Source organism: Ovis aries, chromosome 21 (assembly GCF_016772045.2).
Source record: "Ovis aries strain OAR_USU_Benz2616 breed Rambouillet chromosome 21, ARS-UI_Ramb_v3.0, whole genome shotgun sequence".
NCBI classification, from domain to species: Eukaryota; Metazoa; Chordata; class Mammalia; order Artiodactyla; family Bovidae; genus Ovis; species Ovis aries.
The window spans coordinates 22,757,228-22,783,442 of record NC_056074.1 but is presented as its reverse complement, the minus strand read 5'-3'; the positions used below and the strand labels follow the sequence as shown (position 1 = coordinate 22,783,442).

The following is a 26,215-nucleotide window of genomic DNA, read 5'->3' as shown; positions in this document are numbered from 1 at the left end:
AATTGGCTTTTTGGAGTGATTGCACGCCTGGCTTTGGGGAAAGGATCATTTGTCCTTTAATCTTCCAAATAAATAGAATCATCCATTCATCCAAAATCTATTCCCAGAAGGCCAGCTTTGTGCCAGACACTGTGTTACTTAAGCACCGAGGCCATGAAGTAGACACAGTAAGATATCCTTCTCTACTCTGTTGGAGATTAGAGTCTGATACCAGAGATTCCCTAACTCTGGCAGCATGGTGGAATCATCCGGAAGCTTTTAAATATTTATTTATTTATTTATTTGGGGCTGTGATGGGTCTTTGTTGCTGCACGGGTTTTTCTCTAGTTGCGAAGAGCAGGGGCTACTCTTCGTTGAGGAGCATAGGCTCTAGAGCACTGTGGTTTCAGTAGCTGCTGCTCACGGGCTCAGGGACTGTGGTTCCCGGACTCCAGAGTGCAGACTCAGTAATCTGGTGCACGGGCTGAATTGCTTGAGGCATGTGGGATCTTCCCGGAGCCTGGATCAAACCCTTGTCTCCTGCCTTGGCAGGCAGATTCTTCGCCACTGACAGCCACCAGGGAAACCCTGGGAGCTTTTAGAAAAAAAAGCCTACTTTGTGTGTGTGTTTTCTCAGTCCTTACGATAATCTTCCAAAATACTGCTACAGTCGTCATCTTGAAGATGTGGAAACTGAGGCACAGTAGCGGGAGTCACTTGCCCAAGGATAATTAGCATCTCAGAAATGGCATAGGACCCCAGGCGCTCTGCCTCTGGAGAGCTGCGCTTACCACTGAACCGTCCTGCCTCTTCATGTGTGGAAGCCTAAGAGGGACTGGCAGGCCTGGATGGCGGGAGCAAGTGGCAAAAGAGAAACTAGCAAGGGGAAGCTGGAGAGGTGGGTGAGGGCAGGGCAGGAAGGGCCTCAGGCACCCAGACTAGAAGACGGGATTTTATCCAATGAATGAGCGGAAGAGCTGCCACCTATACCAATGAGAGCAAGAAGCCATTAGCTAGGGGGCTTTGGGTACATTTCTACATGACAGAAAGTAGGTCAGTGTTTTGGAAGGGAGCGCGGAGGTGCAGGCGCTCGGTGATGACAATCAGCTCTGACAGCAGCTCCGTGCTGAGTGGGGAGGAATGTGAGAAGGACCTCCCGCTCCTTCTCCCCACTGAACTCTTGCTTCGACATGTTATCTGGACCTCACAGGTCAGCCCCAGAGCAGCTGGCTCTGTGCCTCCTTCCCTGGAAGCTGCATGACCTCCCCAGCACCGGTGCCCACCACAGCCTTCCCACGCAGTTGCCGATGCCAGCTCATCAGAGCACATGGGTGAGTGCAGTGGGATGGCCACGGAAGAACCAGAAACCCGCGTCCCTGCCCTTGATGTAAGCCAGGACGGAGGCTGCCTAGGTCCTCAGAAGCAGTAGGTGGTAACAGTGAAACATGTGATCCTGTGTTTGAATCCCAGCTCCGGTGCTTAACTGAGTGGTTTGGGGGCAAGTCCCTTAACTGCTGCGAAGATCAGTTTTCCCGTCTGTAAAATGGGGTCGCCATTCCTACCTTGCAAGTGTGTTTTAAAAATTGGAGCTATCAGTCATAACACCCCTGGTAATAGTGTCTAAGGCTCTGAGCAAATGACAGCTCTTATTATGCCTGGTTAATGGCCATGACTGTATCCCAAGCCCCTGTGGGTCTTGATAGCCCAGAATAAGAGCCCCTTATTTTACAGCTGAGGAAACGGAGGCCTGAAAGGGATCCATGGCTTTTCCAGGGTCACCTGGAATCTGAACAGCAGAACCGGGAGCAGGAGATACCTTTGAGAGGCCTCACTGAGCAGAGGTGAGAAGTTCAACTCAGGCTTGGCCTCGGCCACTCCTAGCCTTTGCTCTTTCTCCCTCCATGATGGCACAGATACAACCTTTCTGGAAGGGTTTTGTGGACGAATAAGCTGTCATTCCAAAGTGCTGAAAAGCGCTCCACAGGTGCCAAACCATGACTCTCCACGGATTTCAACACCTCGGCTGGCATGCCTTTCTGCCAGATGTACGCTGCACGAGGACTGCGTGTGTGTGTGTGTGTGTGTCTGTGTGTTTGTGCATGTCTGTGTGTGTGTCTGTGTGTGTAGAGGATAAGGAGAGGGACAAGGAAGGAGAAGAGCACACAGAAGAGTCCAGATTGCCCAGAACCTCTTTTTATGCTTGAACCCCAGTACGCTCTGACTTAGCCCCTTGCCCTGTCACTCAGACAGAAGTGCCCTCGTCTGCCCAGGTTCTTTGCAGCCTACTTTCAGTCAGTCACCTGCTGCGGGAAGGTGTGAGCCACTTTTCTCTGCAGCAATGATTTGCCCAGCCTTCAGTCAACAGAGTCAGGGACTCAGTGCCGGGTGGCTCTTGTCAAATAGGGTGTCACGGTAAAGCATGGCATTTGGGATCAGACAATACAGTTTTGAATCCCAGTTCTGCTGCTTCTTGTGTGACCTTGAACAAATTACTATTGCACCTTAGTTTCTTCATCTGTAAAAAGGGAGACATTTTGGATTATTTGAAGACATTAAATGAGAGGACTACTCTGGCATATAACTGTTTCATTCCCACCCCCAACCCTGCTCCCATCTCAGTGGCTTTCTGCACCTGGATTACCGAGGTGCCCTGGGCTGATACTATGTGTTGATTTGAACTGTGGATTGGGAAGTCAGAGAGATACTAGGATGAAGAGGTGGTTGTTGAAAGCAAAACCTGCCTCCCTCAAAGAGGTATCTTTGTGGAGAGGACGGCCTCGGCACCCCAGGTGTTTGGGAGGAAAGCAGCCATGTCGGGAACACCCACATTTGGCACCCTGTGGCAGAAGAATGGCGCAGTGCCCTAAATAGATGTCTTGGGTAGAGCATACATGCCCATAGTCTGATTGTGTGCCTCTCAACCCACGGAGTCTGGCAGGAGGCCAGGTGGGGAGGGGGCAGATGTGAACTAGGGCTGCAATGAGACGCGCTAGACCCCGCTGTGCTTCTCCCGGTGAGCAGAACTGCAAAGCAGATGTTTGCAGACAGGTTCCATGACCTCTCTCTTTTCCCTACCTGGCCCATTGTGTGTGCCCCAGATCTGGGGATACGGATCCCTCTCCTGGTGACGGTGGATGGTGTCCATGAACCCCTCTCAGAGAGGTAGGGGGTCCCTACTGAACCCTAGCCTCAGGTTCTGGGTCTTCACTCAGTATGTTAGCAATGGAAATGTCCACATACTCAGGTAGAACCACAACAAGGTGTCATGTGGTGACTCCAGGGTAGGTGGGAAAGAACTGTGGCTTGAATTTACTGTATACCAGGAAAAACCATCATCATAATGGTGTCCATGAGCACTGATTAGTGCTTTACACATATCAATTCATTTAATCCTTCTAGCAACTGTAGGAGGGAGGTACTGTTATAAACCCCATTTTACAGATGAGAAAGCTGAGGCATTACGTGGTTAAATAACTCATCAAAGGTTACATGGTTGGTAAGTGGCAGAGCTCAAGGCCATGTGGTCAAACGCAGGCAGTCTAATTCCAAGTTATCCTCTTTTCAACCACTGTACCCACCTCTACTGCCTCTCTTACTTAATCTTGCTCCAGAGTCCCAGGTGGTAGGTGTAACCTCCTGTCATAGGTGGCATATTGTTGCTGTTGTTCAGTCGCTGAGTCATGTTTGACTCTTTCTGACCCTATGGCCTGTAGCACTCCAGGCTCCCCTGTCCATCACCAACTCCCAGAGTTTACTCAAACCCATGTCCATTGAGTTGGTGATGCCATCCAACCATCTCATCCTTTGTCATCCCCTTCTCCTCCTGCCCTCAATCTTTCCCAGCATCAGGGTCTTCTCAAATGAGTCAGTTCTTCGCATCAGGTGGCCAAACGTATTGGAGTTTCAGCTTCAGCTTCAATCTTTCCAATGAATATTCAGGACTGGTTTCCTTTAGGATTGACTGGTTTGATATTCTTGCAGTCCAAGGGACTCTCAAGAGTCTTTTCCAGCACCAAAATTAGAAAGCATCCATTCTGTGGCACTCAGCCTTCTTTATGGTCCACCTCTCAGACTCAGAGAGGTGCGGTGACGAGCCCAGGTCACACAACCGGTTAAGTGTCTATGCTCATCTGTGGGACTCTTCACTTCACTGAAGGACTTCCAGGAGAGCAACTGAAACCTTGACATCGCCTCTTACCTTATGGCTAAGAAGGAGGAGAATGCGTTGGGGGCACCAGGTCTTTGCCCACTGCCCAGCCCTCCACCTCAAGCACACTGGCAGGCAGGAGTGAAAGCCCTAACCCCGCCCCTTTGCCTTTCAGACCTCACCCCAGCATCACCTCCACATCACTTCTCCAGGAGCCGTGACGGCCTCGACAGTCTAGGTTCTTTCCTGCTAACATAGCACTTGCCTCACCTAGTGATTATACCTCTATGTGATTGGGTAACTATTGTCCATTTTCCTCACATTGGAAGTTCTACGACAAAAAAACAAAAACAAAAAAACAAACCCTTGGTTCTTATCAACATTTTATCACTAGTGATTAGCATGCTGCCTGGCATTCAGTGGCACTGAACTATGATTTAAGTAAATGAATGAATGAATAGAGCACCTACAAGATTCTAGACTCACACCAGGCCCTCTACTCCCATTATCCCACATCCTTGCAACAACCCAGTGAGCTAGTTACCATCATTCCCATTTTCCTGATGAACAAACTGAGGGCTACAGATGGAGTGACCCTTGCTCAGTCAATGGGAAGTGAAATCAATATTCACCTATGGGTTTGCCTGACTCCACCCCAGTCTTCTCGCTCCTCCATGTCACTCAGAGAAGAACCTGGAAACAAGAAGCAGTGATAAGGGGGGAGTTCCCCCGCTGTCCAGAGGTTAGGACTTTTCACTAGGGCTTTCACTGCCAAGGGTGTGGTTTCAATCTCTGGTTGGGGAACCAAGATCCCACAAGCCACGTGGTGTGGGCAAAAAAAAAAAAAAAAAAAATTAGCCATGATAAATAGCCCAAGCTTCTGCTCTAGGGAAAGCAGAAGAAAATGGGTTTGTGGGTACCAGACAGGATTGAAAGTCAAGAATAAAGGACCAAAGTCAAAGAAAGAGCTAAAATGGTCATGGGAGGAGATTCTAGAAATCTGTGTTTGATAATTCAGGAGGAAGTCCCAGCCACGAAGACCCAGGTGCCTTGGAAGACTGGATTCTCCATTCTCCAAACTCAGCTCTTCAGGGTCTCTCCTTCCACCCTGGGAAAGATAAAACCTTAAGAAGCAAAATGACTGTGAGTAGGAATTCATTTGCCATCCCCAAATCTGAAGACAGTCTGTGGAAACAAGGAGGCTAGGGTGATATGCTTGACAGTCTGCTTTGCAGCCTTAGGGAGTCTGAGTGTGTTAGATTCATATTTGATGCATGTCCAGACTGCCTTGAGGAAAAAATTTTGATAAATATATCAGTGCATGTCTAAAATTCTTGCACAATGTGGAGCTTCAAGAGAGATGCCAATTTTTTATAAAAGGCTGAATGGTGTCTTGCCCCATTGTTTGTAAAACCATCTTTCTAAGCCAAAAGAAAAAAATAATAAAATCCTTGTATATTTTATTCTTTTCCACCCTTCGAGCTCTGAGGTTTTATCTGCCTTGGGTTGGGAGATCTAGTGGAAATCAGCACAGCTGTTTATGTTTAGGGGCTTCCAATGACCTCAGGGTGCAAAAGATCCTCACGGGTGTCTCTGCTTTGTTGACAGTTCTGAGACCAGCTTTGAGCTCAGCCAAGGGGTAGTGTGAATGAGAATTCCTTTTCACATGTGCCCAGCAGGGTTCATTTCAAGCATACTGGGACCTCTCCATCTTCTCTCCTTCTGCGAGATCAGGATTCTGTCTTCAGGCTAGCATGATGGCTTATTGAGACAGTTTGGTAGGTCAGTCAGAAAAGGACGGATTTCCTAGTCTCTCTGCTCAGGGGTGGTCTTGGCACTTCTGCAGAGGAGGATTCTATTAGGAGCTGCTTCCCTGGAAGAGAAGGAAAACAGGGAGGGTGTCTGGAGTAACTGTTCCTGCCTGTCTTAGAAGGAGGGAACCCTGCTTGTCAGTGACTTTAGATAGACAGTCATCCCTCAGCAAATGCAGGGGATTAGTTCCAGGATGCTCTCGGATTCCCAAATCTGCAGGATGTTCAACACCCTTATATAAAATGGCGTAGTATTTGCATATAACCTACACACACCCTCCTAAGTAAGTCATCTCTGGGTTACTTACAATACCTAATACAATGTAAATGCTATGTAAATACTATGTAAATAGTTGCTAGGGCATGGTAAATTCAAGTTCTGCTTTTTGGAACTTTGTGGGTTTTTTTTTTTTTTTTCCATCTGCTGTTGCTTGTATCTGTGGATGCAGAACCCATGGATACAGATGGCCAACTGTATATAGATCTTTATATATATATATATAACTAAACTGGGTTTAATTGAACTAGATTTGAACTAAAATTGGATTTTAATCTTTCTTTGAGATCTAACAAAGTTTCTGTCTGTTTGGGAGATGACTCAACTCCTCTACCTGAAAAGGCAGAGGGCAGAGGTGGATATAAGCCAGCTAACTTCCCTATGACCAATATTTGGCACAAGGTTTGGCTCCCTATAGCTCAGTTGGTAAAGAATCCGCCTTCAGTGCAGGAGACCCCAATTCGATTCCTATGTCGGGAAAATCTGCTGGAGAAGGGATAGGCTACCCACTCCAATATTCTTGGGCTTCCCTTGTGGCTCAGCTAGTAAAGAATCTGCCTGCAATGTGGGAGATCTGGGTTGGGAAGATCCCCTGGAGAAGGGAAAGGCTACCCACTCCAGTATTCTGGCCTGGAGAATTCCATGGACTGCATAGACCATGGGGTCACAAAGAGTCAGACAGGACTGAACGACTTTCACTTCACTTTGGTTCTCTGTAGAGGATAATGAGCTTTCCTTGAATAAATAAAAGATTCAAACAAGTAAAGATGTTTATTTGAAAAAATGCAGAAAAATCCCATGGAAAAGTAAGTTGAAATCAATTATAATTCCAACCCTTTAAAGCAGAGATAGAAAAATAAGAAATGACCAGTCCCCTAACTTGCTCCTCAAAAAATAACTACTATTAGTAGTGTGATGTGATGCCTTCCTTGTCTTTTCTCTTAATAAACATATGTATTTATACACTATAAACACACAAATACATTAGCAAATTTTAATTGTAGCCAAAGTGAAGTCCAGTTCTTTGTGACCCCATGGACTGTAGCCTACCAGGCTCCTCCGCCCATGTGATTTTCCAGGCAAGAATACTGGAGTGGGTTACCATTTCCTTCTTTCCGACCCAGGGACTGAACCCGGGTCTCCTGCATTGTAGCCAAATGCTTTACTGTCTGAGCCACCAGGGAAGTCAAACATGTATGTAAATAGTAGTCAAACATGTATGTAAATAATAAGGTAAATATCACCATGACATATGCATTTTAAATGAAGGAGAAAGAATGACAAATTACATACTGAAGGGCTACATGATTTCTTTTTTAGTATCCACTGGTGAGATTTTTTTCATGCCAGCATATGATTTTCTGAGCACAGACCATAAAGAGTTAACTGTGCTCCAAGCTCTCCTCTGACAGCTCTGAACCCTGGGCACCACCACCCACCTCACCCGGGGCCAGGAGCTCCTCTGCCGCAGATGCTCACCAGGCTGTGAGTCTGGGGCAGAGGGAGGCAGGAAGGCTCACAGGAGAAACAGTAACGAAAAGAGGAAACGTGGGCAGGAAGCAGCCAGAGCATCCTCGCTTCTCGCCTGGGGGCCCACACTGACCAGGGGTCAGGCTGCTTGATGCCATCTGCATGGCTGACTCTCAGGCAGCATTTGGGCAATTACCCGGCTGCTCTGGGGCTGCACGGGCAGCTAGACTGGCTGTGTGTGTCTCTCTCAAAAAACAAACCTGGCACAGAAAGTGACAGAAGGCCTGGGTTTTTCCAGATTGGCCGTTCCCATTGATTGAAACGGGCCCGGTTTTTGCCTGTCACCCCCCACTGTAAAACATTGAGGGAGCAGTCTTTGTAGCATTTCTTACAGCGGCACTTTCCCATTCGCCTGTACCCAGAAGCTGTGCGTGTGTGTGCCCATTGTCGCTTCAGTTGTGTCCAGCTCTTTGCGACTCCATGAACTGTAGCTTGTTGGGCTCCTCTGTCCTTGCGATTCTCCAGGCAAGAATACTGGAGTGGGTTTCCATACCTTCCTCCAGGGAATCTTCCTGACCCAGAGATCAAACCCACACCTCCTGCGTCTCCTGCATTGTAGGCAGGTTCTTTACCCACTGAGTCACCTGGGAAGCACCACCAGGAGCTTTACTAACAGAAAAATGCTTGGGCCCCATCCCCAGAGTCTGATTGTATCGGTCTAGTGTGGGACCTGGGCAGCCCTGTTTTTTCCAGTTCTGCAGGTGGTTCTCATGGACAGCCAAGGCTGCGAAGTCAAGTGTGAGAACCCACAGATTCAAAGTCATCCGAGTTCTTGCTTAAAAGACAGATACACAGAATCAGAATTCTAGGTCTGTTGCGGGTGTGTGATCAGGGTTCTGTTCCTTTAACCCTCAGTGATTCTTAGGCTTTTATTGGAGCGTAAGCTCCACTATTGGTCATTTATTTCCCTGTTTGCTAGCCCTGTTCTGTCAATTTTTCAGCTGTTGAAAAGGGCAACCCTCAGGCTAGAAACAGTGGTTGCATCATCCTTTGAATCTTGAGAGTCGGGGCTAAGCACTTAAGTTTTATTTGTTCCCTGTCAGAAGGCCTGGTATATAGATGTCTCTCAACAATGTATTCACTGAGTTAATGATTGAGGCATACCATAGCCGATAATGAAAGTGCGTGTGGTTCAGTCATGTCTGGCTCTTTGCGACCAGGGGGTCTCCAGGCCAGAATACTGGATCAAACCCAGGTCTCCCACATTGCAGGCGGATTCTTTACCAGCTGAGCCACAGGGAAGCCCATAGCCAACAAACCAATAGTTTACTAAATATTTGTTTGACATTTAGTCAGGGCTATTGCCTTGGGCTTCCCAGGTGCTCAGTGGTAAAGAATGTGCCTGCCAACACAGGAGATGCAGGTTCGATCCCTGGTTTGGGAAGATCCCCTGGAGAAGGAAATGGCAACCCACTCCAGTAGTCTTGCCTGAGAAATCCCATGGACAGAGGAGCCTTGTGGGTTATAGTTCATGGGGTCACAAAAGACTTGGACACAACTTAGCGACTAAAACAACAATTGTCTCAAACTCTTGTAAACATGCACACATTCACACACACTCCTTACACACCAGCCTTGCAAGTGGGAAAACCCACAGTCATCAGTTCTCAAAATACAATGCAGGGATCACCGCTGGGCATACAGATCTTCACACGTCCATCTGTGGAAGAAGGCAGATTAGAAGCAAGTGCAGGGAGAGGTGAGCAGACTTTCTAAACAGCCGTTCTAAGGTTCTTACCCCAGTTTCCCTGAAGTCTGAGATGGGTGGGCTCTCAATTCAGCCATTACCAATAAGCATTTGATAAGCATGCCTTATGACAGGGAACAAATAAAACTTAAGTGCTTAGCCCCTACTCTCAAGATTCAAAGGATGATAAGCATTTTGGGCCAGCAAGAGATATTACTGGAAGTTGCCAACCCATGTCATAAAAAACTAAGGAAAAGTGCATATTTGAGAATAAGGCTTTCTAAGATTTTTCTAACTCCCCGATAAACTCAAGAATATTTTGCTTTTTATATTATTCTGGAGACTTGTAATATGTCCCTTCATAATTTATAGCAGGGGTCTCCAAGAGCCTGTTGATTCTTTCCCCAGGTCCCTGCATTTTTTTTTTTTTTTTGTGGTAGGCTGTGGTTTAGATGTTTCAGTCTCTCTTAGGACTGCCTTCTTGGGAGGTAAGCGCAGCTAGGGGTCTTTAACACAGATAAAGGGTGGGTTGATGGGGTTGGTCACTTGCAGATCAGCCCTAAAGACCAATTTACACTCAACTAATCACCAGTGGCTGTTGTATAGGATCAGAAAGCAGTGTAGCTGGCACATCCTGACCTAGGATGGTTCTTACAGCCAGGGAGGTGCCAGACTCCTCAGATTCTGATTCAGTGGTCCTGGGAGCTTTGGCAATATGTTTCAAATTGGGTGGTTTTGAAAGTTGAGAGTCTGACAGAAGAAAAAGAGAAGGGTTGTCAAAGCTGGGATTTAAAATAGTGGGCTATCCATGATATATATAATTAAAAAAAATAGCAATAAAAAGAAACTTGGACAGTGTGTTCTTTCCAAAGCAGTTTACTGTATCCTAAACCAATGACTCCTTTAGCAACCAATGCTTGCCAAACTTATTGATTTCAAGTGACTTCATTCATGTTAACACAGCATCTATGTGGAAGGAGTAACTTTATAGGACATTTTTATAATTTGAGATGATCTTATTTAAGGAGGAATCTTGCAATTATCTCTTGCCTCAGGGAAAAAAGAGCTTTTCCTCCCATGTCTTGCTATAATGACAAAATTATTTTGCTGTAAAGAAAGAAAATGAAAAAAAAAAAAAAAAGAAAGAAAATGAGGGGAAGACAGGAAAAAATATAAAGGGAGATGAAAACTGTTCCAGGAAAGAGCAAATAAAATTATTAAAGGGATATGGAGGCTGGGAAAGAATTTGGAAATAGACTAAAAGATTCACTTGTTTTCCATCAAGAAAGATGAGAAGTCACTGGACTTTAGGTTAAATAAATCACACAAGTTAAGGTGCACAGTCATATATTCACCAAATCCTAGAGTATCAGGAAGAGGCACCTTTTAAAAAAGAATGCACTGTTTTTCAAATTAGTACATATTTGAGGGTCTCAGAACCCAAAAAATGACCTTGGTGCAAATATGATTTAAATGGGAAACCCAAGATGGCAAACATATAGTATATACATCACTATGTCCATACATTTCTGTACCCATGACAGACATTATTAATTGACTAGGCTGCTGTTTCCAACTTAACTAGGTATAGTCACCTTTGGAATTCCATTTAGCACACGGTGACAGAAAGTCAGTTAGCTAGAGATGGTCCTTGAGATGAACCCATTTTGCTACCTATGATTTAGTTTACTACACAAAGTGTGAGCTCCAGACAACCAGCATGGGTGTCACATGGGAGCTTATTCTGAAATCAGAATCTCAGTCCCAGTCCAGAACTACTGAATGGAATCTGTATTTTAGCAAGATCTCCAGTAATTCTTATGTATATTAAGGTATATTACATATACTAAGCAGAGACATCACTTTGCCAACAAAGGTCCTATAGTCAAAGCTACGGGTTTTCCAGTAGTCATATGGATGTGGAAGCTGGACCATAAAGAAGGCTGAGTGCCGAAAAATTGATGCTTTCAAATTGTGGTGCTGGAGAAGACCCTTGAGTGTTCCCTGGACTGCGGGGAGATCAAACCAGTCAATCCTAAAGGAAATCAACCCTGAATATTCACTAGAAGGACTGATGCTGAAACTGAAACTCCAATACTTTGGCTACCTGATGTGAAGAGCCAACTCATTGGAAAAGACCCTGATGCTGGGAAAGACTGAAGGCAAGAGGAGAAGGGGGTGACAGAGGATGATATTGTTGGATGGTATCACTGACTCAATGGACATGAGTTTGAGCAAACTCTGGGAGATGGTGAAGGACAGGGAAGCCTGAGAAGCTGCAATCCATGCGGTCACAAAGAGTTTGACTCAACTTAGTGACTGAACAACAGCAACATATCAAAATTTAAGCAGCCCTGAAAGAGCACTGAATGCCTGATGCATTCATCAGAATCATTTGGTTAAACACTTGGCAAACCTAGATGCTTGGGCCCCAACTTTGGGAATTTTGGTTTATCAGATCTGGGGTGGGGCTTATCAAACAAGCTTCCAGGTGTTGATGCTGCTGGTGGTGATTTGGGGGCCACATTTTGAGAAAAACTACATTAAGGCCATGGAAATACTTTGGAATATCTCCATAATCTTTAAAGTCAAAGACTGCAATATATTTCCATAACTCTTGCTACATCTGGCAGAACCAGAATTCTGGATAGGAGAGGCTCCAAGTTTTAACAGAGCATAGCATCTCTTATGATTTTATGTACCTGGATCTAAAAGGCTCTCCCTCTGGTTAATTGCCGCTGGCATCATTCACTCATCTATCTGATAACAATCTGGGTAGCTATTCTGTCCGCAGCATTATACTCAATGCTGAGAGAATCTAATGCAGGTTAAAAACACATTCCTGACTTCAAGAGGCCTTCTCTTTAAGAAGAAAATAAACATGAAACAATAAATAACAAGGTAGCATCAGATAGAAAAGGGCTGAGTGCTAAGTAAGTGACATGGCAGACCATGTGTAATTTAGAGGGAGGAATACCCGGAATCGCGTACAAGACTGTGTGCAGTTCAGCCCAAGTTGCTGCATAGGATGGATGGAGGTAAGATGGGAGAGGGAGCAGGCCAGGGTAAGAGGCACCTTCTTATTTCTTAATACTGTTTTAAGAGACTATCTTAAAACTTTGAAGTTTCCTACTATCAGGATAATAACAAATCAATGCTATCAACATTGAAAATTAGGCTACAGGGTGGACATAACTGTGAAAAAACTGTATCTCAGAGACAGAGAAGTGAAACAACTTTACATAGATGACTGGAGGGTGGAGTGGGGGATACCAGTAACAGTAATTTAATAACAGGGATAATAATACCTAACTTCTACCGGTCTTTCATATTGCCAAGTACCCATGCTACATGACTGTAATTAACTATCTCATTTATCCAAACAATAGCATAATGTCTTCAACCCCCCCCCTCCTTACTCCCAGTAAGAACCGAAGCTTTGTAAAGATGTATCTAAGTCAAAGAACTTGCCCGATTTAAATCCAGGAAGTTCTACGGGACGGGGGGTGCGGGGCTGGTAATCCTCATCTATGAATCGCGAGGGGTCTGGCCTGCCTGTGTCATCCCTTCCAGCTCTCTGCGAGGAACCCACAGAGCGCCTGGGACAGGAGAGAAATCCTCGAGCGGACTGAAGTCGAGGAACCTGTGGGGTCAGTGCGTCCGAGGCGCAGACAGGGAGGGGTTCCTATCCAAAATGCAGCAAGATTTTAGCCCAAGCCCGGCCGGGGTCCTGGAGATTCTCCGGGCTTCCTCTGGCCACTCTAATTACAGAATGTGGTAGGTTGCGAGGAGGAAACGTCTCGGGTCGGCAGGCTTCGCGGGGGTATTGTATTTGCCTATAAATACTTCACATAGTTAAGTGAAATGTGCAGCCTTTGAAAGCTGGAGAGGAAGCCATTCGGAGGCCCCCCGGCCCGCCTGGAGGAGCTGGCAGAAAAGAGAAGAAATGGCTGGCGCGTCCTTCACGCGGGAGCCTCAGGAACCGCCCTGCCCAGACCAGATGGGGGGCCGCGGGGCTGCAGGCGCGACTCCGGAAGCTTCAGACCGTTAAGGTGACCAGAACAATTTAAAAAAGGAAACAAACTTTCCCGGAGCCTTCCCCGCGGGGCCCCGAGGCGGGCGCTTGCGTTCGAAAGGGCATTTTTCAAAAGGGTTTCAGGACGCGGTGGGTGTGGACCCGCGGGGGAGCGCGCGGCCAGAGCCGCGCTGCAGAGCGGCCACCAGCCCGCTTTGTACTTGCGGCCAAAGCGCGGCCCCAGAGTTTCGGCGGCGGCCCGGGGAGTTGAGGCCACGCCCCCTTTGCAGGGAGAGCCGCGGCCGCCGATTGGCCCGCCGCGGACCAATCGGCGCATTGAGGCGGCCCGGGCTGTCAGCGCGCGCCGCAGCCGCGCGGGTCGCAGCCTGTCCTCCCCTTCGCGGAGCCCCGCATCCAGCGCAGCCTTCCCGGGAAGCGCGGCTGCCGCTCGCGAGCGCTGCCTTGCCCTGCCCTGCCCAGCCCAGCCCGCCAGCCGCGCGTCCGGGTGCCCGCGGCCCGCGGCCACAGCCTTGCTGCGCTATAGCGCACGGAGCATGTGCAGACCCTCAGGCGCCGAAGTGCTCTCTGCCCCGGGGGGCTTCTGGCAGTGGTGACTGACTGTCACACCTAAAGAGACCTTTCGGGGGCTCTCGCCGCGCCTCTGCGTCGCGGGGGGACACTGCGGTGCTTGCGACCAGAGCGACAGCTGCCTCTCGCTGAAGACGTCTTGGGCTGCGTGCGCCCTCCCTCTCTTCCTCGTATCTCTCCTTCCCTCCCCTCCGCGGTTGCTAGCCCCTTAGCTCGCCGGCTCACACCCGCAGCCTCCCCGGAGCGGGAGGCGTGGGTCCCCGCCACCCCTCTTCGAGCGGGGCCTCCTCACTTCGGAGATGCAATGACAAGTTAATATGGGCGTCCAAGCCTCGGGGTCCCAGGAGGAGAATCGCGAGAGGCAACAGCTCCTGAGCACTCAGAGCCCTTGAACAGGCCACCCAGGAGGGGCGTGAAACCCGGCGGCAGCATCCGTCCAGGTGGGACCCGCTGAGCGCCGCGCGATCAGTCCTCCGCCGGGTTCCCGCACCGCCAAGGCCAGCTCGACCGATTGCTCCGAGATCCCCGAACCCGGGGATTTTTTTCTTTTTTTCTCTTTCCCTCGGCTGGTGGTGGGCGCCTCTCGGGCCGAAGCCCGGCGCCTGCTCTGCTGCCCGCGCTGCCTTTAGCGGTCGCCTCCGCCGCCGCTTCCAGGGACGTGCTGGGAAAGCCGAAGCCCCGGGAGAAGATGCCGGCCATCCTGGTGGCCTCCAAAATGAAGTCGGGACTGCCCAAACCCGTGCACAGCGCCGCGCCCATCCTGCACGTGCCCCCAGCCCGGGCGGGCCCCCAGCCTTGCTATCTCAAGTTGGGAAGCAAGGTGGAGGTGAGCAAGACAGCCTACCCTAGCCAGATCCCCTTGAAATCGCAGGGGCTGCAGGAGCTGGCGGGGGAGGGGCTCCCGCTGCGGATGAGCGGCTCCGTGGAGAACGGGTTCGATACCCAGGTGAGAGGTGCTGTGTGCCTGGGGCACTGTTCTGCGGGGAAGGGTGAATATTTTTTTGAGGGTGGAAGTTGACACGGCTGGAGAGGGGAAAGGGGTACCCTGTGGGCTGAGAAGGGGACCGTGCCACTCAGGCCAGCAGATTGGGGGTTGCGCTCGGAGAGTGAGCTGGTCAGTGGGTGTGGCCCGGGTGACTGAGGTTTGCCTTAAGGAGCTCTGCGAGATCGGGATGCTGGCTGCCTGCGGCTTCCTTCTGGGGGCGCGGTGGGGTGGGGCACGATCAGGGTGTCCTCAAAAAACCATGTGCCACACTGGAAATGTCAAGTTCTGCATGTCGAGGGGCTTGGCCCCAAGAAGACAGTGTCTGCTGCAGCGGCTGTGTGTCTGTCGGTTCTGCAGAGATTCTGTCCCTGCCGAGGAATGGTCCGAGACCTCGTTGGGCTCCACTCCCCCCTGGCCTGGCTGCAAGATCCAGGAAAAGAGGTCTAGGGGTGGCAGTGTACTGGCCCCCCTCGGCTTGGAGATACTCGGGCCTGCCCCATCCTTCGGGCTGACAGCATTCCAGGCACGGTGCTAGGACTGCAGTAGGAGTGCCCGGTGCACCGGCGGAGGCAAGCAACTGGAGACTCCTAGCGTCTCGGCTGGCTGTAGCGATGGGGCGGGGGTGGCTGCCTCGGAATGGCGGCCCGAAGCTAAGCCCCTCCTTCCTGGGTAGTAGATCCCGGTGCCGGTAGCCCGGGTGACTGGAGGGAGTGCGGGTGTGGGGGTAGCTTGAACAGAATTGATGACTTCTACCTTTCCAGACCGAGCTCGCATCACCCAATTCGGCTGGGTGACAGGCCCTAGCCATGCAATCTCTTTTAAGGAAATCAGCAAGGGCCAATCCGGTTCTCCTGGCTTCCTGCCCTCACTGCTCCTTTTTTCCCCCCTCCCTCTCCTGGTAGGAGGGAGCAGGGGCACGCTGTATTTTCTTGGCAGTTAGTCAGCAGGGACTTTTGGGGACAGGCCGACCTGACGGATGTGACTGTCCCAGTCAGGAGAGGCGGAAAGCCAGCGGGGGAGGTAGTGTGGGGCTGGTGTCAGGGAAGTGGCAACAGACCAGCTGACCTTTTTGGCACTTAATCTCTGCTGACCCTGTCTCCACCTTCTCCTAGAGCTTTCTCTGATCAGAGGCTAGAACTCAACACATTCCTAGCCTTTCTGATGGAGGAACTGAAGCTGGAAGCTAATTGTAAGCAGACTTTTGGAACTCTGGGCTGGAGAAGGCCCTCAAAGCAGATTACGCTCCCACACCAGGCTGATAAGCATGCCCCTTGCTGCTGCACTTGCTAAACATTTTTGGAAGCTGACAGGTTTGAGTGATGGCGTGTGGGAGGAAGGCAAGATTTACCCCCAATGCTACTGGGCCTGTCTCTGCTATAGGGTTTTGTGCTCTGAGCTCTTTTTCTGCTGTTCCTCACAGGATTTGTTCAGTGGTCTCTGAAACCGGAGTGAGCCTGGGGGTGCGCTCTTGTGAGGGTGTCCCCTCCATCCTTGGAGGCAGGGCTGATGGGGTGTGGTGGGGTGTGATGGAGTGGATGCGGGAGGCCAGAGCGGTGACACACACCCTCCATCCTGATGAAGAGGGCCTGAGGAATGAGGGCAAAGTGGACTCTCTGATCATTGTGGCCAGGCAGCTGTTCTACCGCTGTCCATTTGACCTTTCACTTAACACACAGGGTTGGAGGGCTTTCGATGGGCAGGCTCTGAAAAGGTGATTCATCTCCCTGTTTCCTGGAAAAATGATCTTTAGCTGCTGCCAGAGGGGCTCATGTGGTCCGGTTCCCTCAAGGCTTTCCTTCTGTCCCCTGCCCAGGGCCCACAGTCCCTTGTCTGCCCCCACCCCACCTCCCTTGCCCTCAAGGGGGCCCTGTGTACTGACCACGAGGGTGGTTTGGGTGGACTTTCCAGTGGGCCGCCTGGTTTTGACAGCCTGCCTCCCCCTTTGTTTTCATTCACGGTCGGGCTTCCTGGCAGTTCTTCTTTGTGCAGATGCAGATCCTTGTTCTCATGGCCTCGCCCTGGCATCAGAGAATCAGTGGCAAAAGGGGTTTTCCTCTTTGGACAAGTCTTCTCCCTCTGAGCCTGACATATTGCCTGTGCACCATCCAGAAAGGCCTCTCCATGCAGCCCGAGGACAGGGTCAGGCTTGGTAGTCCCGAATTCAAAACCTGATGTTTGTCACTAGAAGATCCTCCGGAGATGAGGAGTTAAGTGGCGAATGATATCTTGGGGCATTTGACGCCCTTTGTTACTCAGAGGCTTTAACTAGGCTGGGCTGTGCAGTGGTCAGTAGCACAGGCTTTAAAGTCAGATGGATATCCCAGGTGTCCTGCCTTTACCATGTACAAGCTGGTGACCTAGTCCATTAACCTCTCTGGGCCTCAGTGTTCCCATCTGTAACAATGGGCATTTAACAACCACACAGATTGTGAGAGGCTTAAGAAAAATAACATTTGCAAAGTGCCATATACACCTGTCTATATATATGCATATACATACATCATAGATACATATTTATATATGTATATAAGTAAGATATGTAAAGCCCAGTGTCTGGCAAATAGGAAACACTTAATAAAATGAGCCATTTATATTGCTAAACCAAGAGATGGGGCATTGTTGAATGTAGATCTAATAGCCTCTCAGTGAGAAAAGGCATAGCTTATTCTGTCAAGCCCTTGAGAAGGTATCATTCAGTTCACAAGGGTTTACAGAACATCTGTTACATACCTAATATAGTACCAGGAATGGTGGGAAGGCGAGGGAAGTGCCTGACGTGCCAGGCTCTCTTCGTAGGATCTCATTTCATCCTCACGGTAACACTTAAAGCAGATATGACTTCCTATGACAATTATTTCGTGTAACATCTTCTTCAACGACAGTAATATAACAATGGCAAGTCATCACATAGCACTTCCGATGTGCCAGGAATTGTTCTAAAAGACCTCATTTGATTCTTACAACAATCCAATGAGACATGTGTTATCATTCTCATTTTACACTTGGGAAACTGAGGCAAAGGCTGGGTTAGTGACCCCATGAATAGCAGGAGTAGAATTAGAACTTGGACAGCCTGGTTCTGGACTCCCTGTTCTTAATCAGCATGCTACAGAGAGAAGATCATAGGGACTTTCCGGTTACTCACAGGCCCTGACTTATAAGACCACCGCTCTAGCCACTGAGCTGGAGGAGTAAACAGGGCTCAGCAAGGTTGAGTGACTCTCTCCAGGTCATCCTGCTCCAGGGTGGCAAGCAGGGAGTCCAGCTGTGGGTGGTCTGGATTGCAGGCTGGTGGTCTTCCCCATCTTCATAGCTGCCTCCTTCTTTCATGTTCTGGTGGAGGTAGAGGGTATATTAGACATGGTCTGGGCCTTGGAGGTCTTATAGTCTAGATGGGAGGTATAACTGATGTACTGAAGACATCAGGGCACAACACCAAGAGGGCTGAGAGGGCTGTTTGGGGCTGAAAGGAAGGAAAAGGCCACGATGGCTGGAGAAGTCCAGAGAGCCTCACGATGGGGCTGGAGATGGTGGGTTCCAGAGATGGGCAGGAATAGCTGGGAGGGGAGGAGAGGGGGTGTGATGAACGTGTGGGGAAGGAGGAGGGCATGCAGTGGTGCAGAGCAGGAGGGGGTGTAGCCACAGGGAAGCCACACCTTCACGTAACAGGTGATGACTTCATATTTAGTATCTTCCTTTCAAAAGGTGAGCATGAGCAAAGAACAAAGGCTTCTCGCAGTTGAAAAATTGGAATTGCCTGTTGGCTTCCTGGTTGATAGTGATCCTGAACATGTGGGTAGTTATGGAAAGATGGTGTCCATAAAACACCTGGTTCATAGCAGACCCTTGGGGAATGACAGTGATCATTATTAGTTTAAGGTTCAGAATCTCTAACATGGTGTGATATGGAGAAAGGAGACAGTTCTCATGGCTTATATTAGGCAACAACTTATTTCAGCCAGTGATGGCCCATTCTCCCGCAAGCCTGCTCTCCATCTCCATCAAGTGTGAAAAGACCTGATGTAGCCAGCAACTAGCTTTTAGGTGGAGCGCCACTGTCAGCTCGCCAAGCCCCTCACCTTGAATCTCACCCGCAAATCTATAGCTGGGGCTCGACCCCCAGAGAGAGGAGCTGTTCTGCAGCCGCAACATCCCTCCCAAGTCCCCCTCCTGGTGCTGGGATACCTGGGCCTCCCCTCAAGAATGAACATTTATAGCATCTGCTCTGTTAACATGGCGTATAAATTATGACCATGTGCAAAGAATTGTTTTAGAGACCTGCTCTGTGTTAGTTCAGAAACCCTGTCCGACCGACCTTCAGATAAGGAATGCTCATGAGCTATTTGAGGAGAGGTTAGCCTATTTTTAAGAAGCAGTTGCAGAGGGAAAAAAAATATATTTTTATATATATATAATACTTTGATATTTCCTGTTTTTAGGAGCCTGGTGTTCAACTTGCAGCTCACTTCTTTAAAAAAGTAATTAGAAGTGATGGAAATCCTCTGTGGGTGTTTTAGATGTTTAAAAAAAAAAACACAGACAAAGCCCCCCAGGAAGAGAATGCAGCTCCAGGCTTGCAACCTGTTGCAACTTTGCCCCATTGTGTTTTGATTAGAATCCTTGCTCCATCATCAAAGTTGATTATGGATTTGATTAGTGCATTTTTCTGCTATTGTGTTATTCCCTTTCTTCTCTTCCTCAGTTCTTGGAGGAGAATGCGTAGTATGGTTATCTGCCAACATGCAAGAATGTTTATAGTTCACGTATTATTGCTTATTTCATGGGTTAATTTTCTGAAAACACTTTAAGGGTGGGACTGGTGGCTCATTTAGAGTATCATTACATGTGTATATATGTGTGTGTATAAATACATCAACTTCTGGATATGTGTATATACACAAATACACACACATATACAAATATATACACATGGAACAGCTTAAAGTAATAAGCACATGTAAGCACACACACATCAAAGGCCAGACTGGAGGAATTACAGCCCAATTTCCAGCTTTCAGAATAGCTTGATTTGCTCCCCACTTCTCATACTCCCTTCATCTGTGACCGAGATCGAAGAACCAAGTCTTGGTGTTCTACTTTATTTATTTATAAGAGGTAAGAGATGTAGCCTTGAGAGAGGTGTTTTAATTAGGCCGTAGTGAAACTCCTGAAGCCAGTCTGCAAAAGCCGAAACACCTGGTGAGATTTTGGACATTTGGCTTAAGAGATTCTTATTTCTTAAAATCAGTCTCAGCAGCAAGGAAGGGAACAGTTATGAGGCATCTGCTATAAGCCAGGTAGTACTCTGCAGGGATTTTATGTGTGTGTGTGTATATATATATGTATAGGTATATATATGTATACATATTATGTATATATATGTATATATACATGTGTGTGTGTAATGTATATAATATGTATATATTCATATGTGTGTGTGTATAATGTATATAATATATATATTATGTATATAAAATGTAGTATGAGGCATAAGAAACTGGGTAAAATGTAAAGTGACCCATGAATTTCATAGGAGGAAGATGAAACCCAGACAAGTTACCACTTGGAGGCAGTTTTTGTTCATATTTATTGCTTTATTAATATTTGGCTGCTCCAGGACTTAGTTGTGGCGTGTGAGATCTTTAGTTATGGCGCACACACTCTTAGCTGTGGCATGTGAACTCTTAGTTGTGGCATGTGGGATATAGTTTGCTGACTGGGGATTGAACTTGTGCCCCCTGCATTGGGAGCATGGAGTCTTAGCCACTGGAACACCAGAGGAGTCCCTGGAAGGCAGTTTTAAAATGGTTGATTAGGCTTAATTGAGAGACAGACCTAGGTTCAAATCTAGGCTTTGGGCAAGTTAACATCTCTAAATGTAAGCATCTTTATCTATGAAGCAGAAACAATGATTCTTAAACATTGTCCGTAAGAATCCAATGAGATAATACTGGGAGGATGCTAACACAGAGCCTGGTATGGGATAAGCAAAAAGTATGTGATATTGCCTAATTTTATTACCCAAGGAAAGAGCCAAGTTTGGAAACCAGATCTGCCTCATTGCAAGCTCATGTTCTTTCTGCCCTACCTTTCTGCCTCTCAAGTGCATGGTTAACTATATGGAGAACAGGTGGTTTGCACTGTGGAAGCAGAGAGCATTGCGGAGCTTTTGTTAGATGAATGGGGAGCAAGAGTAAGTTCAGAACAGTGTCCTCTAAATGAGTCACGTCCAGAGTTGTGAAGTGAAATCTTCACATTTCGGTTCCAAACATGCCATTTCTATAGCACTAACCAAGCTGAGGGATCTGCTGCAAACCAAACTTATGGGAAGCCTCCTTTGAACACCCAGTCTGAACTGGTACCATCAAGGTGATTGAATGGAACTGGCCAATCTGATTGTGCTGCCCGGGACCAAGAATGGAACAATCCCATTGATTTGGCTTCTGAATGGCTTCTCATTGTTCTGAAGGCAGAAGGAAAGCCCTCTTCCCTTAGGGCTGGCATGATTGTGGTGGGAGCTAAACCTTGTGATCAGGTTGGTCATTAAGGTGCCCCAAGGCATGGCTGGGTGCCCAGTGGTGTTTTACTAATAGCCACAGGGCCACATTCAATGGTGACTCTGTCTCTTGGTCACATTGTTCAAAGAGATGGACAATGTGTTCCTGGAATGTCTCAGGCAGAATGGTTCATGTGATTTTGGGAACAAAACTGGGTCAGGCTTTTGTGCTTCAGTCCACACAAGTCAGTAGTGAGTGACAGCTAAAAGTTTTGCAGGAACCCCAAGTCGCCCACACAGAACCTAAAGAGTGATTCATGACTTAGTGCTCCATTTCCCAAGGAAAACAGACCCTCTCTTGTGTTTTGCAAACAATGGCCCCACAGCCTCAGAATATTTTCTCTCTCCAAGTGAAACTTCAGTACCTCCAGTGAATTTTGGTTTGTAGGTGTGGGGGCTGGGTCACGATAATGGCGAGGTTCTTTTGGAGCCTTGGAACCAAATCAAATACTCACAAGAACATGATTATAATAATGGGAACCGACACTGACAGAGCATGGCACTGGACACGCATCATTTCATTTAATCCTCACAACACCCCATTAGATAGACGCTACTTCCCCAAGAGAACAGAAATGACAGTTCTTGGAATCAGCAACTTTGGTTCTTCAGATACTTTGCTGCATGACCTTCGGTAAGTTACATTTTCTTTTGAGCCTCAGTCGCCTCATCTATAAAATGGGTAGAATGATACTTGTTCTACTCTTTTTTCTGAAGAGTTTTTGTGACACTTAATAGAGGTGATTATTAAGCATGACACTGACCTCATCATCTCCCACTGTTAATACCCTTCAAGGAAACCAAGGGTGAGAGGGGTTAAACTACTTTTCCAAGTAGCACAGCTGGTTAAGTGGTGGACCAGAATTTGAACCCTTAACTATTTGATCTCAGAGTCAAGGCTCTGAAATAGCAAGTGTGAAAGCACTTCAAAAAAAAAAAAACCTGAAAAGGCGTTGTTAATATGGAATCAAAGCAAACTGCTATAAAGTTTCTTTGGGCATGGTATATATGATATCCGGCTCCTCCCCTCTGCCCCAGAGTTTAGAAATATTGAAAATACTCATTCAATATTAAATAAATATTAGCTACTTCATCATATCATTTAACCTCCCTGGGGTTTGTAAAATTCCAAGTGCTCTCATGCCCCAAGGTCCAGTAAGGTGTGATCACTGTGTTACTGGCAGGGCTGATTCTAGACAGAAGGAGGAAAAATGGGGTATTTGATAAATCGTTGGCCTGCAGAAGCAATCAGATACATTCAGATTATGGGTCATTCTTTAGGACAGTGAGCCTGGGATCTTCCAAACTGGCAATGCCATGAAAAACAAACAAGAAGAAGATTAAAAGGTAGATGGAGAACTACTCTAGAAAAGGAGACGAAAGAGACGTGATAACCAAATCCAATAGGAGATCCCTGACAAGCAAAGCCACAAATGCTAGAAAGGCCATTTTGGAAACAATGGGAGATGCTTGAATGCAGATTGTATATCAGATAGTATTACTTCACTGGGCCTTCCCTGGTGGCTCAGGGGTAAAGAATCCACCTACAACGTGGGAAGATGTGGGAGACATGGGTTTGATCCCTGGGTTGGAAAGATCCCCTGGAGTAGGAAATGGCCACCCACTCCAGTATTATTGCCTGGACAATTGCATGGACAGAAGAGCATGGTGGGCTACAGTCTGTGGGGTCACGAAGAGTTGGACACAACTGAGTGACTGAGCATGATTACTCCATTGTTGTTAATGGTTTGGAAATAATGTAAGAAAATGTCCATTTTCTTGGAAGATACATGCTGTATTTAGAGGTGAGGTGTCTGGGTGTCAGCAACTAAGTCCCAGATGGGTTCAGGACCAAAAAAAAAAAAAGTGAGTATATGTGCAGATAGAAGGAGAAAGCAAATGTTATAAAATGTTTAAAACTGGTGAGTCTAGATACATGTGCAACTCTTTCAACTTTTGTTTGAAATTTTTCAAAATAAAATGTTGGGAAACAAAAAGAAAGCCTTGGCAAAAGAGTGTACATGTGCAATTCCGTTGACATCTGTGGTATATCCACGAGAACATATACAAGGTAGGATGTGTGAAGTAAGAGTGTGTGTGTGTGTGTGTGTGTGTATGTGTGTGCACTCACAATAAAGAGCCTGGCCAAGTTTGTTTCACCGGGATCTGGACTTCTTATCTTCATTCTGGTATAGCGTGAGAATCTTGGCTTAATTCCTCTTCTTTTATGAGGATGGTTGTGGAAATTTTATGGAAATCATAAGATCCAAGTTTATTTGATAATCTCTTGTAAAAATCTAAGATGTTTCCAAGGTTGAAAGTACAAAAGAGATTCTTTTTAATGAAGAAGTTTTTAAAAATATGAAAATACCAGGTTGAATTTTACTTATCAAGGCATAGAGAAGGCAAGGAGTCTGAACAGAAGCAAGGCCCTTTCTCTGCTTTAACCCTCTTTCTCTCCTCACTACTTAGAATTCCTTTGCCTGGCTCAACCCTTCTCATCCGTTAACCCATTCAAGGTCAGGCTTAGTGTCGCCTCCTCCAGGAAGCCCTTTGCCACCACCGTGGTCTGAAGGTAGCCTGTCTCCTGTGTGCTCCCATAGCTTGCTCTGAGCTCCTGTAACTTGAACTATGATTGTTATTTAGCCAGACCGCGACTTCCGTAAGGTTGAGGGTGTGCCTCTCATGATCTCTGCTAGTACTACATCAGCAGGACTGCACCAACACATATTAAGTTCTTGGTTCATATTCCAGAAGGAAAGAAGGAAGGGAGGGGGAAGATAAAAGGAAGAATTGAAAAACAGGATTGAGTGGCTGTTGAGCACCAGCTGTGTTCACGAAGCTGTGGTTCAGCCATATGGCTCCTGTAGAACTGGCTGTCGGTGTACGAGCTGAAACGAGCCCATGGCGGTGGGTGGCCAAGCATGGAAGACAGAGGGTGAAGCCAGTGTCAAAGCTCTCCAACCAGGTCTTGGGGAAACTTACCTGGCTGGGCAGTGGGAAGAGGCAGATTCCTTTACACAAGTTTCCTTTACACGAGGATATCTACAGCATCCGCACTGTCTGGTTGCTCCACTGGAAGGTCTATCTGGATGTGATCACGGTGGTTCAGCAGGCTGGAAAGTTTGCATGGGGAGGACACTGTGGGCTCTGGAGGGCTTTGGCACATCCCTCCACCAACAGCTTTGAAAGGGGGACTGAGAAGTGTTCTAAAGGGTTTTAGTTGGTTAAGAAAAGAGGATAGGACCAGCCTTCCAGGAATAAGGGTGACAGCAACCACTCATGTGCCATTTCCGCACAATCTTCACACTCAATCTCAATCTTCACACTCACTTTCTGAGCCTGATTTATCAGGAAGGAGGAAAGCGAGGGGTCAGTGGGGAGATGCCTGAGAGGGGTCTTTTTTAGGTCACCCAGCTGGTTTGAACAGTAGCAGGATTCCTACCTGGTGTTTCTGAGTCCAAAATCTGTGCTCTTAACCCACTCCACTGTTCCTGCCTGGAGAATCCCAGGGACGGGAGAGCCTGGTGGGCTGCCATCTCTGGGGTCGTAGAGTCGGACATGACTGAAGCGACTTAGCAGCAACCCCTGTCTTCTGTCAGTTACTGGAAGAGGCCTGAGTCCCATACTGGGGTGCTGCTTTAAAAAAAATCAAATCTCCAAGCCCTCTGCTCCTTGGAGCCTGCTCCCCGTTTCCCTGGCCATGGCCTCCCCGCTGTCTCCTTCTTATCAGGGCCTCTGTGCCTGTCCCAGCCTGTTGCTGGAGGTTCTGCGTTTACCAAGTGAGGAGCTCCACCAGCTTTGGCTCGCATCTTGCTGCAGTCTGGGCACAGTCTCCTCTCACTGCCTGCTGTCCCCCAAGTCACCCCCGTGCTGCTCGACCCAGCAGGTCCATGTGCCTGACAGCTGGCAGGACCTCTTTCCTGTCCTCCTGTGGCAGCTCTGCAGACAGTTCCCATTGCATGCTGATTTGCTTTGATTATTTTCAGACCTGGGAGTGACGCATGTTGACGTCAAAGTATGTGGGCCACAAAGCATCCCCGAACTGTCAGACCTTCCAGTGTGTGAACTTTGCTTGTTAACTATCTCTGGACAGAGGAAACCCTGGAGGGAAAAATACCATTTAGGCGACGAAACCAGATTTATAAGAATCAGGCTCACTCGGGATGTCTGCTTACTGATTTGTGCCTCTATGAACTAGATATTTGGGATGTCTGAGCCAGTGCGGACCTTGGAGGCCATCTATTCCCATAGCTCCATTGCCAATGGTGAAACAGCCTAGAGAGGGGTGTGAGTTGCCCGTGGTCACCCAGATCCAAGGGCAGAGCAGAAACCTGGGATCCAGGCCCCCTGTCTTCTGGCCCAGTGTTCTCCTCGCCTCACTCACGGCAGTCAGATGTTCTGCTCTGAAGGGCCTGATGGCCTAAAGAATTGGAACCAGCCCTAAGCTATGTTCTTTCCTTCTCCATCTACTGAGTAGTTAAGATACATATTCTTTTCCTAAAAAATTACTTTATTGAAGTATAGCTGATTTACAATCTTGTGCTAATTTCTGCTGTACAGCAAAGTGATACAGTTATATATATATACATATATATATACCTTTTTCATATTCTTTTCTGTTATGGTTTATTGCCATA

At 47.7% G+C, this 26,215-nt stretch overlaps 1 protein-coding gene across 9 annotated transcripts in view; it reads left to right on the top strand.

Annotated features, from left to right (window-relative positions):
• NAV2 (neuron navigator 2) overlaps positions 1–26,215 on the top strand; it is a 799,971-nt gene that overhangs the window by 362,085 nt on the left and 411,671 nt on the right. For 7 of the 9 annotated variants that reach the window (XR_009597822.1, XM_027960128.3, XM_060403972.1 and 4 more), the window contains exon 1: positions 13,823–14,980. The exons of 1 other annotated variant lie outside the window; for it this stretch is intronic. Coding sequence is in view for 7 of the 8 variants with exons in the window: in XM_027960128.3 (XP_027815929.2) it covers positions 14,723–14,980 (258 nt within the window). In the remaining variant the exon portion in view is untranslated. Of the gene's footprint in view, positions 1–13,822; positions 14,981–26,215 lie in introns of those variants that run through there. One more of the 9 variants, XM_060403975.1, reaches the window with a different exon arrangement.